General features: G+C 38.3%; 1 protein-coding gene across 2 annotated transcripts in view; it reads left to right on the forward strand.

Annotated features, from left to right (window-relative positions):
- Positions 1 to 13,381, forward strand: part of cabp7a (calcium binding protein 7a) — a 64,213-nt gene extending 50,832 nt beyond the window's left edge. For both annotated transcript variants that reach the window (XM_072587368.1, XM_072587369.1), the window contains exons 4-5: positions 4,576 to 4,729; positions 7,383 to 13,381. In XM_072587368.1, coding sequence (XP_072443469.1) covers positions 4,576 to 4,729; positions 7,383 to 7,510 — 282 coding nt within the window. In that variant the 3' untranslated portion in view covers positions 7,511 to 13,381. The remainder of the gene's footprint in view (positions 1 to 4,575; positions 4,730 to 7,382) is intronic.
- The last annotated feature ends 2,135 nt before the right edge of the window (positions 13,382 to 15,516 follow it).

A 15,516-nucleotide genomic window follows, 5' to 3' on the forward strand; every position in this document is an offset into this window, starting at 1 on the left:
ATGAGGCTAAAATAGGTGAGAAAGTAAGTTGCAATGATGAATTAAGAAATTTACAAATGGTTATGGACAGATTGGGTGAACGGGACAAAATTTGGCAAATGGAGTTTAAAATGGATAGGTGTGAGATCATCAACTTTGGTCAGAAAACTTAAAAGCAACATTTATCTAAATGTAGAAACTTCAAAATGACTAAGAGCATAGGGTCTGGGTGCCCTTGTACATGAGTCGCAAAAAGCTAGTATGCAGATACAGCAGGTAATAAGGAGGGCAAATGGAATTTTGGCATTTATTCATAAAGAATTGAGTATAAAAGCTCATGCCCGAAACATCAATTCTCCTGCTCCTTGGATGCTGCCTGACCTGCTGCACTTTTCCAGCAACACATTTTCAGCTCTGATCTCCAGCATCTGCAGTCCTCACTTTCTCCTATAATACTGGCATTGTTTGTGGACCAGAAAATTAGGGAGAGTTCTCTCTCCATTATATCAGTCTTTTTGCTAATTCTGCTATCAGACAACAACTCACTTCTGTACCCTACCAGGATCTCAGAATCCACTCTCCATGATCTCAGCTATCCCTCAATCTCAAATTTCACCACCATCCCCTGCCCTGCTGTTATTTAGCATCCACTCCCCAGCTGCTTTACCACCCATCAACCTACTGAAAACATTGAAAAGGTTCCTGTGGTTAATTTCGGCAGGATGTGCATTGATGGGAGGTGGTAGTGAAATGGTATTGTTATTGGATTAGCATCCAAGTTAATGTGGATGTAGGTTCGCTCGCTGAGCTGGAAGATTCATTTTTAGATGTTTCGTCACCCTTACTAGGTAACATCTTCAGTGAGCCTCCGGACAAAGCCAAGTTAATGGTTTAGTGATATGGATTCAAATCCCACCACAGCAGATGGTAAAGTTTATATAACAAATAAAAATCTGAAATTAAAAAAGACAGTTTAACGTATCCATTGTGAGTTGTTGCACTTTAGGGAGGAAATCTACTGTTCTTACCCTAATTGGGGCCTATATAGTCAGGGCCATATAGGTTGACTCTTAACTGCCGTATCAAAAATGTCCAAAAGTCTAAAGCAAGGAGTAAAACCAGATGGATCACCCAGCATTGACCAAGGCACCAGAAGCAGCAATGGCAAACCTAGCCCTGTTGACCCTGCAAAATCCTCCTTACCAACTTTGAGGCATTGTGGCAAAATTGAACAGCTGCTCTGAGAGACTGGTCAATCAATAGTTTGGCACAGTTGTGGAATCATACCTTACTGACAATGATTCTGTCCCAGACATGACCATCACTATTCCTGGTACCTCCTGTCCCACCAGCAGAAATGATCCACCAGAGCTGATGGCACAGTGGAATAGCTGGGAGAGAGTTACCTTGGGAGCCCTCAATGTTGACTCCAAACCAAATGAGGTCTCGTGTCATTAGGCCAAAGATGGACAAGAAAAGCCCCCACTAATCACCACTTAGATTGTCCCTCCCCCACCAACCCCTGTATGATGTATCAGTACTTCACATATTAAACATCACTCAGAAAAAGCAGAGCACTGAAAGTGGCAAGAGCATAGAATGTCCTCTAGGTGGGGGACTTCAAAGTCCATCAGCAAGAGTAATTCAGTTGCATCACTATTGACTGAGTCATACAGGACAGAGCTGCTAGACTGGATCTGAGACAGCTGGTGAGGGAACCAATAAGATGCAACAACTTATTTGACCTTGACTTCACCAATTCACCTCTGACAGTATTAATAGGAGTGATCACCGGGTGTTCATTGGGGAGACAAAGCCTCCATTTCCCACCATAACCTCATTCCACCTCCCTCCACCATCCAACTGCCAGCTACCCTTTGCCGGCTTTCTCACATCTGAGTAATTGGGCCAATGATGTTAGAAAGAGGCTTTTACAAGAGCTTAAATTGAAACTGAAAGTTTGAGTAACCACCAGCAAAGCAATTGAAAGAAATAAGAACATAGGGGTAAATTGAAATACTTAACTAGGACAAGAGATAGCAACATGCCAGTCAGATTGCAGCTACATTTCAATCTAGAGATCTCTAGTCAATGTGCCCCTTGAGAATGAATATTCTTGATGAATCGAGAGGTAGAGGATTTCAGGATTCTTTACAATTTACACAAGTGAAACAAACATTAATGAAGCCACTGGAGGAAAGAAGAGCTATGTTAGAAAACCCAAGAAAAAGTGCAGATTTTGGATTCATTTGGAAACAGGTCTGTTTTGGATGCTAGAGTGCATCTACATTTGACAGTACATCACAAGAACATTATGATTATGGATAGTTGATCATAACTCTCCAAAGATTCTGTGATAAATGTAAGAGGTAGAATCTTGTCATCCGTAAACCCATCAACTTGACAAGAGATATTACCTAAGCTGCTACATTCAGATAAATCATTAATCCCTTCACCCTCCCTTCTTATCAGAGAGTTTTTAGTATTATAGAATCACTACATGCAGATAGAGGCCATTTGGCCCATTGGGCCTGTACAAACCCTCCAAACAAGCTTCCCACCCAGACATACCCCAACCCCACAAGATTGCATTTCCCCATGGCCAACCCACCTAACCTGCACATCTTTGGACTGTGGAAGGAAACTGGAGCACCCGGAAAAAAACTTACACAGACACAGGCAGAATGTGCAAACTCCACAAAGTTTGGACTGGAATTGAACCCGGTTCCCTGATGCTGTGAGGCAGCAGTGCTAACCACTGAGCCACTTTCATCATTCACAGTTGGCAGATTATTGAATATCTGAATGATCTTCCATTATCCAGTCTACATTATTTTAACTTTTACACAGCCAACCACACTTTAATCAGCCAAAGGATCAGTGAATGAATGAATGAAAGAATAAGCCTCTTTTAACAATCATCAATGAAATTGCACAATAAATAATGAACTAAAATTCTTTGAGTAATACATTTAAGATAATACAATAACATCAATAGTATTGCATAAGCAGTGTACATCTGAATCAAGGAGCCTGAGGCCAACCTGTAAATGAATCCCAGGCCGAGCCTTAATATCCTGGATAGTCTGGTGATGTCAACAGGCAGCTTGTTTTTAGGAGAGTTGCCTTCATTTACAGGGCTGCAAGTAACATTGAGAGGTTGAATAAGGGCCAACAGCAAACTACTTGAAAATACAAACCTCCATGTAGGCTTACATTCTTAGCAAAAAGGTAAAAACAAGAACTGCAGATGCTGGAAACCAGGGACTAAATTAGAGCGGTGCTGGAAAAGCACAGCAGAGCAGGCAGCATCCGAGGAGCAGGGGAATTGATGTTTCGGGCAAAAGCCCTTCATCAGGAATAGAGGCAGAGTGCCTGCAGAGTGGAGAGGTAAATGAGAGGGGAGTGGGGGTGGGGAGAAAATAGCATAGAGTACAATAGGTGAGTGGGGGTGGGGATGGAGGTGTTAGGTTCAGGACATGGTTGAAGAGCTTCAGGGCAGAGGAGATGACCTGGGGGTTGCACCTGCTGTGCTTTTCTAGCACCACTCTAATCTAGACTTAGCACCCTGCTTTACAGCAGTAAAGCATGGTTGACCTTAGCCAAGAAAAGTAGCTGCCTCAGATGAATACTAGGTATCTCCTGGCGAAACAGAATATGGAGGTACAGTAGAATGCAGAGATTGCCAGATTATTCACCACTGAGTCAACAAAATTTCTTTGGCAGGGTCATGAGTTGAATGCATGATGATTGCACCCCCAAAGACATATTCTTTAGTGAGCTGGCTATGGCTACAAGACTGAAGGGTCACCCACTTCTGTGTTACCAGGACATCTGTAGGTGAGGCTCAAGTTGACTGGGAATAGAACAAATTCATGAGATTTTCTCACTGGTGATTAGAACTCAAAGAGATGATTGTCAGGATAAGAAGGTTGGCCAATGTCCTTCCTGCACAGAATGTAATTCCATTTGCTGACAAGTATCTGAAAGCACAGAGCAGAATTACCCTTTAGCCTTACTTTATACCCTGGGATGGGAAAACTTATTTGGTTTTGATCATCATTATTTATCTACCCACTCAACTGAGATCAGGTGGCCATCATATAACCATTCATAGAATACGATCACATTCTATTGTTGTATAGTACTGTATTTAAACACAATAATTGTTTATAGTGCTTTAATAGTACTTTTATATGGAAATAACACAGTGATATCATGTTCATTAATCAACCATTGTTACTGTTTTTATTTAGATTAAAACCATAAAACCATGTCTTGGTTTCAAATGATAGTAAATCTTTTTCTAATAAATCTCTTACTAAAAATTAAATTATAATATGAATTCAGTTTATCAGCCAGGATGTATTCATTTATACAATGCAGTGGTCAAAATGTTTAGATGAGTGGACAAAGGCAAGAGACTCAACAAAGATCCCAATTCAAGTTACAGTAAAGTAACATATCAGCTAACCACAGAGTGTCACTAGAAGAGAGAAATTATGATTGTTGTTGCTATCAGTATAATCAATATCATTATAGACCAATGTTATAATCACAGGTGATCAAATTTGATGGATTTGATTTGTCCTGCAGTGTGATATGCAAAGAATGACAGTAGAAGAGTTGAAGAGACTCCTTTATGAGGCATTCTGTGAACATTTGTCAATGAAGGACATCGAAAATATAATCATGACAGAAGAAGCAGGCCATGTTGTAAACCCAGAAGAATGTCCTGTTGACATTGACAGTAAGTTTTGTATAATACTGTCCAATCTGTCTCTGGCTTCCAGTAAATCTCTACACCCATCATAAATCCACCAAGTATGTCTGAATGAATGTCACACTCTCTGATAAGACTTGAAAAATGGATGAACACTATTCAGTAAGAAGACAAAATGCTGAAAACGCTCATCAGGTCTGGCAATATCTGTAGAGAATGAAACAGAGTTAGCAGGCTGAATTTTAACACTTGACCTGCCAGAAGTGAGGGTTCTGCAAGACAAATGGGGAAACCAGAAGTTGCTGTTCCCCACACACTGGAATTTTAACTTCCCAGTTGACTTGTGAGACTGCCAAAAGGTTCTCTGCCCAGAAGCCAGCCTGACTGAAAGTTTCTAGTTTTGACAAAAGGTCAGCAACCTGAACCAATATCTCTGTTTCTCTATTCAGATTCTGCCAGTAATGCTGAACATTGCCAGCATTTTCTGCTTTTATTTCAGCTTTCCAGGATCTGCAATATTTTCCTTTTGAATATTTTCCAATATGATTTCAAGTCCCATCTAAACCATTAGGACTATGTACATTATAAATAATAGACAGTACCAAACAGAAACACTTCCCTTGGCCCATTTAATATTGTGTTAACTTGATTCTTTTAGTCCATATGGCATAAGGAGAGTATCGACTTCCTGGGCCTTTGCTCCCACTGTATCTGAGCTATGAGCTGTGCAGGAGTAAATGAAAGTAATTCCCAGTCTAATTTGTCATCCCCTCAAGATGGATAACCTCATTCTATTAGTCACTTGAACCTCAGATAGAATTTGAGACTATGTGACAATTATATGGGTACACCCAGTCTTTACCTGTCTTTGGCATAGTTTTGACAATGAAACAGTATGCTTTAAGATCTATGTTAGCCTAACATATGATGATCAGCTGAGGATCCTGGGATTGTATTCAATAGAGTTTAGAAGGTTGAGGGGAGATCTAATAGAAACTTACAAGATAATGCATGGCTTAGAAAGGGTGGATGCTGGAAAGTTGTTTTCATTAGACGGGGAGGCTAGGACCTGTGGGCATTGCCTTAGAATTAGAGGGGGTCAATTTAGAACGGAAATGAGGAGACATTTCTTCAGCCAGAGAGTGGTGGGCCTGTGGAAATCATTGCCACAGAGCACAGTGGAGGCCGGGACATTGGGTATCTTCAAGGCAGAGATTGATAAGTTCTTGATCTCGCAAGGAATTAAGGGCTATGGGGCGAGTGCGGGTAAGTGGAATTGAAATACCCATCAGCCATGATTAAATGACAGAGTGGACTCGATGGGTCGAATGGCCTTGCTTCCACTCCTATGTCTTATGGTCTTAAGATCAAATATCATTTCAAGAAAATTCTATTGTTACTATACCCTTACAACAACACTAGAAGAAATCACTATGGAAATGCTTACTCAAAAATGAAAGTTGGTAGAAAACCTTTCTACATTTCTATTTATGCTAAGCAGACAGTAAAAAAATTCTTTTGAATCCCCAAGAACAAAGTGAATACGATTAACAGAATGTTCAACATTTCCTTCAGGACAAAGAAAAGTAGAGGTTTAATGAGAGAATGTGGTTACATTATGTTGTCACTTAAGTATTCAATCCAATAGTACTGCAAGGCTTGTTAATTTTGGATATTTCTGAAATGATTCCAAACTTAAGTATCATACTTAAATATACCTTTCATCAAAATAATTGGCTCACTGTAATGAGGGAAGAATTAGGACAGTACCAAAATCAGAATTGAAAATGATACCTGCAAAGCCTCACTTTCTTAGACATTATCTGTAATTCATATTTACATGGGTATTTTGATATTAGCGAGTTTTGAGAAGTTTTGAGAAGATTTGTAGCTCAGGTTCAGGTTTTGGATGTAGGTTTGCTCGCTGAGCTGGAAGGTTCATTTCAAGACGTTTTGTTACGTTACTAGGTAACATCTTCAGTGGGCCTTGTGAACTCCTAGAAGCGTGGCATTTTAACCAGAACGCTATCAACAAACACATCGAGTTAGACCCTATCAACAATCCCCTGAGAAAAGGAACAGGAAGTGACTTCACCACAGGAAATGACCTCACCAACCCAAAGAAACCCAAACATACAAATAGAAAGCAGGAATTTTCAGCATTGCTTCACCTGGGGCCCACTGAAAATATTATCTAGTAGGGTAACGAAACATCTGGAAATAAACCTTCTAGCTCAGCGAGCAAACCTATATCCAAAAAGTATTTTGATATTTTAAAATTACACAACTATTTATCTCCTTGAGGAATTTATTGTAAGGATTACATATTTATTGTTTCCATAACAAGTGATAGTTCCTCTGCTGATAAATATTGACCCTATAATAAGATGTTTTACCTTTCACATTACTACTTTTAAACATTTTTTTATGTATTGCTAATCAATATATACCCTACATATGAGCTAACAAATAAGCATAGTTATCTCTTGTTTGCCAGAGGTATTTAAACCACACTTGAGTCCTAATCAGAGAAAGAACAACTGCACATGTCCTTATTTGTTCTCACCGGGCAGTTTTCATCCCTTCTTATCTCGGACACTGTTTACAGTCCAATGCAACAAGTCATGGTGGTGGTTTCAAATGAATTCAGAGAATAAATATATTTTGATTCCATCTGCAGCATGTTCAACACAGCAAATCAAACAGACCTGTGTCAGGAAGAGTCTCATCTGTGCGTTCGCTATCGCTTTCATCATCAGTGTAATGCTCATAGCAGCAAATCAGGTGCTGAGAAGTGGGATGAAATAAAAGCAATGCTTCAAATCAGCCTACACCTGGACAATTCTGAAAAACTGATAGACAGCAGCCCGATTGCATGGTAATCTTATTGATTTGGGAATCCCTGAAGGAACATCCAGCCTTTACAGAACTACAAGAAATTAGATGCATGATGATGCATGGATTTTCAAATGCACGGTGATAAGATAACATTTATTTTGTGAAACGTCTACAGTGTTGATGAACAGCATCCATAAGGATATCACGAAGTACACTACTGGCAGTTTAAATGTGCAGTATGCACGATACTATTTAATAGGCAAGAGCCTATGTGAAGACTGGAGCAATTCCTATTTTGGCAGATGGTGAATCCAAATGCGTTGGTGTAAAGAGGCAAAAAAAAGACTGGTGAGTGAAAGGGTTCTGAATATTGTATTCACATCTCCACCTTAGAAAACAGTCATGATGCCTGCTGATTTTTCATTTTATGTCAGAATCTGAAGTTTCAATGGACCTCAAACAAATACAACACTTCCAATTCCATGGCTGTTTGTCAACAAGAAAATTCAAGTCACTTTTTTTTAGTTAAGAAGTGAAGTTCCACGTTTTAATTTATGTTACACAACACATTTTGATACTACATACAAACATACAAAGTACATGGTTAATATTTCAGCATTGCACAAATACCATTTAAAAAATTTAATTTCTATTGTCTGATAACATGGACAGTTGTAGGTAGAAATTATCAGAAATCAATTAAACTTGTATAGATTTGAGTTTTAAATAATATCAATGTACTGCTTTGTAATTATCCTGTATTTACTCACATAACTATATGTCAGCAAATGTAAAGAAAATGTCTGTCCCATCAACTGGTAGATTTCAATGTTAATACAATGGTTTTTTTTGACAGCAATATTACAGATGTAACTTCCTAAAATGGTAAGGGGCACAAATATAAGATTGTCCACATGGCTTGATAGAGAAAAACATATTGACCTTTCCCGATCAAGCTTTTGTGCTTCCTTTTCCAATAATAAGTAAGACAACTTGCTTTACCTGAAACCCAGCTTTCACTCTGTCATCACATTTAAGAAGGAAATTAATGATAATGTTAGAGGTTTGGAATCATTCTCAATTTGTCAGAGTGCAGTTTCCATGCCCCTTACCCTTAAGTCAACAATTTTAAAGCACTTTTACTTTTTTAGCAAAATATGTTACGAGGAAAACTAGCTTGTTGTTTTATTAAAATTGCACAGATATATTTTTGCACAGTTAACTATAGTAACTTTTATTCATTTATGGAAGAAAGTGAAACACGTTTATGAGGTACAGGGCAATAATTCCCGCATTGGATTTTGTTGCTACTGTTGATGGTGTTTGCTATGCGAACATGAGGAAACCAAGCCAAATTGTTAAAGGTTTCAGAGTCCTAACGACTTCTAAGAAGAGAGTGAATACTTCTATTTATTAAAATTAATACACTTAATAGGAAAATATAATCTGCATTGGAAGATGGTTGACAGCCAGCGGTATTGTGTGATATAATAAAGAGACCTGGGGTAAGTGTGAGATAGCAACCTTTTCCTTCCAGAAAAACAATCAAACATAAATAATCCAAAGTCACTCAAATGGGTAGAAATTACAGAAATGGCAGGGTAAGAAAAAGTTTAAGAATAGTCAGAAAATTTATATATATTTATAAAATAATACTTTATTTTATCTCAACAAGACATCGCATGTTTATTTGATACATCTGAAAGCAAAATATAAACACTTCGATTCTATTATCAATATTTTAATCTATTTATTATAGTCCTGAGAATCTTCATATTTCATAAAACATCTGGAGGTATCCAAAGGCTAATAAAATAGCACATTACACTGTAGCAAACAACTCAGGTCACATGATAATTAATGTTAATGGTTTAGGTTAAAGTGTGAAGATCGAGCACTGTGAATGATTTGGTGTAGTAGAATTGCCAATAACCACTTCTCTAAACAATAGTTGTAAACATACATTGAAAAAAACAAAGCAGTTTTGGTCAGAGTGGTATTTGTGCAAGGGGATTGGTTAGCTCCATTGGCTGCACAGCCAGTCTGTGACAGAGAGTGATGCCAACAGATGGGTTCCATTACAACACTAGGACAGCTTACACTCTCCTGCTCAAACTCTCCCATTGTCTGGGGCATGGTTAAACCACCAACCAGTCATCTGTTTAATAAGAGAGAACAGTTCTGTGGTCTAGGAGGGCTATGGCAACTTTATATCGCATCGACTAAAACCAAACATGGAGGCAAACAATGCACTTAAAAGGAAACAATTTATCTTAGTACCTAATATGATAGAGGAAAGAACATTGACCTTTTCCTGATCAAACTTTGTGCTTCATTTTCCAAAAATAAGTAAGACGACCCTTTTTTATCTGAAACAAAGCCTTCTCTCTGTCGTCACATTTCAGGAGGAAATTAATGGCAATGTTAGAGATTTGGAATCATTTTCAATTTGTCAGAATGCAGTTTCCATGCCCCTACCTTCAAGTCAACATTTTTTAGAGCACATTTACTTTTTAGCAAAATATCAAAGAACAAAGGGCTAGATTTTTAAAGCCCCAATTTAATACATTAATTAACACTGAGAGGAAAAATGATTTATTGTAACAATTAAAAAGCTAATAATTTTATATTCCACTAAAAGCAAAATTTGAGATAATATTGAAAATGTCTGAAACTCCAAATATTTCCCTTTAGTTTATCCCACTTTTTATCTCAATGACCTAGCTGTTGCATAATGTTGTGAGTTATTACATCCTTGGCAATTAATTGATCTGCTCAATGTTTGTTTGATACCATCTATTGGATAATGTGTATTAAAGGAAGTGCATTTCAAACTGTCAGAAACTCAGAATTTTAGAGTTATGAGCACTTCTTTAACCCCAGAAAATGGATTGCATAATACATATTCATATGTGATTTCTTCCTCTGCTATTTTGGTGGGAGCATTAATGCATTATTTTGAAGAAATGAATTCCCCTGCTAAAATAGAACAGAGAGAAAGCTCAAACATATACATTAATATTTCAAAGTGTAAATTCAAAATCTCTGAAATGAGACTCCCTGTGATGTTCAAGCACTAATGTTACACAGCTAGAATAACTTGTTCCAAAGTCATCTTTGTCAGTCTCCACCACAAACAAGCTAAACTTGAGAGAAGCAATTGCTTTACAAGTTATATTGTGAGCAGTCCAGTCATTCAGATTTCATGTTTTTTGAGAGGATGGGACTGATTTCCCTCAGAGTGGACTAGAGGCGACTAGCAGCACCCAAAGCTGTTCAGCCTGTGATGTTCCTCCTAGTCACCTAAAATGAAGGTTAATTATCGACTATTGGCATTGTAAGGCCCCTGACTTACATACAGTACTTTGATTAACTATCTTCCATAGTTAGTGATCCGGATTGCTTATTCAGAAGATCCCAGATAAATGGAAATTATCACAGTGACGGTAATAGTCATAGAGTTGCACAACACAGAAACAGACCATTTGATCCAACTCATCCATGCTGACCAGACATCTTAACCTGATCAGGTTCCATTTGCCAGCATTTGGCCCATTTGCCTCTAAACCCTTCCTGTTCAATTACCCATCCAGATGTCTTTTAAATGTTGTAGTTGTACCCACCTCCACCACTTCCTCTGGCAGTTCGTTCCATACATGTCCCACCCTCTGCATGAAAAGGTTGCCCCTGAGGTCCCTCTTAAATCTTTCTCCTTTCACCATAAATTTCTGCCCTCTAGTTTGGTCTCGCCTACCCTGGGAGAAAGACTTTGTCTATTTTCCCTATCCATGCCCCTTATGATTTTATAAACCTCCATAAGGTCACCTCTGAAGCTGTAGGGAAAATAGCCCCAATCTATTCAGCCTCTCCCAGTAGCTGTAACTCTCTCTATCTGGGCAACATCTTTGTAATCTTTTCTGAACCCTATCAAGTTTAACAACATCTTTCCTAAAGCAGGGAGACCAGAACTAAACACATTATTCTAAAAGGGGCCTAACCAATGTCCTGTACAGCTGCAACATGACATCCCAACTCCTATACTCAGTGCACTGACCAATGAAGGCAAGCATGTCTAAAGCCTTCTTCACCACCCTGTCTACCTGCAATTCTATTTTCAAGGAACTACACACCTAGACCTTTGTTTGACAATCGGGGCGGCACAGTGGCACAGTGGTTAGCACTGCTGCCTCACAGCACCAGGGTCCCAGGTTTGACTCCAGCCTCGGACAACTGTCTGTGTGGAGTTTGCACATTCTCCTCATGTCTGCGTGGGTTTCCTCCGGGTGCTCCGGTTTCCTCCCACAGTCCAAAGGTGTGCAGGTCAGGTGAATTGGACATGCTAAATTGCCCGTAGTGTTAGCTGCATTAGTCAGACAGAAATGGGTCTGGATGGGTTACTCTTTGGAGGGTTGGTGTGGACTGGTTGGGCCAAAGGGCCTGTTTCCACACTGTAGGCAATCTAAAAAAAACACTCACCAGGGCACTCCTGTGAACTGTATAGGTTCTGCCCTAATTTGCCTTACCAAAATGCAACAACTCTCATTCCTCAGCCCATTGGCTCATCTGATCAATGTTCCATTGTACTCTAAGATAACTTTCTTCACTGTCCATTACACCACCATTTTAGTGTCAGCTGCAAACATATGAACCATACCACCTATATTCACATCCAAATCATTTACATATAGGCACATAAGTTCTTCCATGCTATTACAAGGGTAATGCCCCCCCCTATTTGTGCTGGCCAGTAGACCTCCAGGTTTGCTGTAATGTACTGAAATCACAGATAGAATTACTAAGGGACACGGTTAGTAGTCAGAAATTAAAGGTGAACTGTTAGATTGGTAACTTACCTTAAAGATGTTTTATTGATTTCAGCAATAGCATCTGCACTGTGTGCAATAATAGCACAGTAAACTGAAAGAAGCAAACACATCTACTAAAGGCACTTGTAGCTATAATACTTTGAAGTATTTATCATTTCTTTTTCTTACTAATTTGTTAGAAGCTTTAGATATTTTAAAAAATCATGTGTACATATTTTGTAAAAAAAACAATTCAGATTTAGGGATAGTACCCTATAATTTGTTCATTCTTCCCGTGCATTAACTGGAAGAGTCAGTGACATCCATCACCTAAGGATGTGTTCTGTAACTCCAATGGCATCTACAGTGGGCTTACTTAATCTGCTAAGCCACTCTAAATATTGAGTAGGGAATATCACAATACAGGTAACATAACAGAGAAAGGCTCATGTAAGAATCATATTGCACCAAAGTGTTTTCCATACAATATATTTCTTTCTCTGCATTAGTAGATACAAAATACACTTTGGAGAAGTGTATGTTTTATTTGATAAAATGTTTCATGTTTACATTTGTGTAGAAAATGTGACTTTAACCATAGCACCAATGTTTCTTCATCCCAGCCAGGGCTATGAACATCAGTTTTGAATGCCTTTGATTATGTATCTTGTATGTCCTCGTTAATGTGTATTGAATTGAACAATTGTATCATATCAAATTATGTTAAAGTTGTACATAAGTGTGATATATGATTTACAATGTCAATAGTTAGTTAAATCCAACAAATGTTCAGGTAATAGTGATTCCTTACAGAAAATATACTGTCTGTGAGTGAGGCATTTCACAATCGTATAATCCATGAAGTGTGAATTTAAATTTATATTTATAGATTTGCTGAAAATGTAAAAAAAAAGCTATTGTCCCCTTTTGTAATTCCTATCTAAAATACTAATCTACAAATATCTATATTGCTTATGCACATCCAAAGTTCAACTTAACAGAAATGTTGTTATGTTGCAATAGTATCTATAACCTACATTGTTTCCTGGTCTGTGTTTGTGTGTAGTGAACTGTGTTTGGTTGAATTAGTGCTAAATTTAGAATTCAGGCTGTTTTCACAGTCCAGCCAAATCCCACTGAACAGTGAGAACTGAAGTAATTTAAAGAGCGGTATGTGCAGCAGATAAGGTCACATCTTTGGCATATGGACTGGAAGTAAATATTCATGTGCAGCAAAGTATATCAGAATTACCCTGCCAACAAGTTTACATTGTTCCCAGGCTGCATAATGTAAGACTTCATGAAAACCAGAATATCAAACTAAATCTTAGAAGACTTTACATTTCATTTGAGAAAATCACTGCCACTCAAATTTATTTCATATCATTTGATGGTTGATTTTAGGATTTTCTAAAAACAATTTTTTTTGTTTAATTTAGCAATCTGTTTTGCTCTTTACTTCATCAAAAACAATTTGACCCATAAACACACTGAATAGAAAAAGGAACTGTCTTCATTGGGAGAAGCCTTTTCTCACACATTTGTGCCCATTAAGATATTTTCAATTATCAATACAATTTTGAAATGAGAAACAACTTTCAAGTATTCCATTTTGATTGCATTTCCTAAATTGCACTATATGCACCATATGACTTTAATGGTCTCATCGATTGCAGTATGTTAAAAACATAAAGACTTCAGGCAGAGGTTGAGTAGGACTTCAATAAAAATGATTCATAGTTGTCAGAAAAGTGGCCATATGTCAACAAGTAATGGATTCCAAGTCATATAAACAGACAGCATTTGAAAATGACATGGACTTTTACTATGCAAGTTGCTGCTAGATGGTATATCCTAAAATGAACAATATGTTGAAAGGGCTCCTCATTATTACTTTCCTGAATAAATAAAGGGCAGATGTATTAGTTTTATTAAATGTTGCTAACTAATGGGTAATAAAATGCTTAAACAAATGTAATTTTCAAATATGTAAAGTTATATTTTTAAAGCAACAGAAATCTTTTTGTTGGTCTTTATGAGGTGGGCTTGATTGTAGAATTAAACATCAGCTTTCTTCCAAGATCTGTGGTTGATGTGATGTTTATGATAAGGTTCCACATGGTAGGCTATTGCACAAAACACGGAGGCTTGGGATTGAAGGTGGTTTAGCGGTTTGGATCAGAAATTGGCTAGCTGAAAGATGACAGAGGCTGTTGGTTGATGGGAAATGTTCATCCTGGAGCTCAGTTACCAGTATGTGCCACAAGGATCTGTTTTGGGGCCACTGATGTTTGTCATTTTTATAAATGATCTGGATGTGGGCATAGAAAGATGGGTTAGTAAATCTGCAGATGACACTAAGATAGGCAGACTTGTGGATAGTGCTGAAGGATGTTGTGGGTTACAAAGATACTTAGATAAGATGCAAAGCTGGGCTGAGAAGTGGCAATGGAGTTTAATGCGGAAAGGTATGAGGTAGTTCACTTTGGAAGAAATAACAGGAATACAGAGTACTGGGCTAATGGTAAAATTCTTGGCAGTGTAAATCTCGGTGTCCAGGTGCATAAATCCCCAAAGGTTGCCACCCAGGTTGTTAGGATTGTTAAGAAGGCATATGGTGTGTTGGTGTTTATTGGTGGGGGGATTGAGTTTCAGACCCACAAGGTCATGCTTCAGCTGTACAAGACCCTGGTAAGGCTGCACCTAGAGTATTGCGTGCAATTATGGTCACCGCATTATAGGAAGAATGTGGAAGCTTTGGAATGGGTTCAGAGGAGATTTACTAGGATGTTGCCTGGTATGGAAGGGAGGTTTTACAAGGAAAGGCTGAGGGCACTGAGACTGTTTTCATTGAAGAGAAGAAGTTGAGAGGTGACTTAATCGAGACAGAAAAGATAATCAGAAGGTTAGATAGGAAGGACAGTGAGAGCCTTTTTCCTCGGATGGTGAGGGCTAACACAAGAGAACATAGCTTCAAATTGAGGGGTGATAGATTTAGGACAGATATTAGGGTAGTTTCTTCACTCAGAGAGTAGTAGGGCTTGGAATGGCCTGCCTGCAACATAGTAGACTTGCTGACATTGAGGGTATTCAAATGAGCATTGGACATCCATATGGATAATAATGGAACGGTGGGCATCAGGTTATTTTCACAGGCAACATCAAGGGCCG

Source organism: Chiloscyllium punctatum, chromosome 17, assembly GCF_047496795.1.
Source record: "Chiloscyllium punctatum isolate Juve2018m chromosome 17, sChiPun1.3, whole genome shotgun sequence".
NCBI classification, from domain to species: Eukaryota; Metazoa; Chordata; class Chondrichthyes; order Orectolobiformes; family Hemiscylliidae; genus Chiloscyllium; species Chiloscyllium punctatum.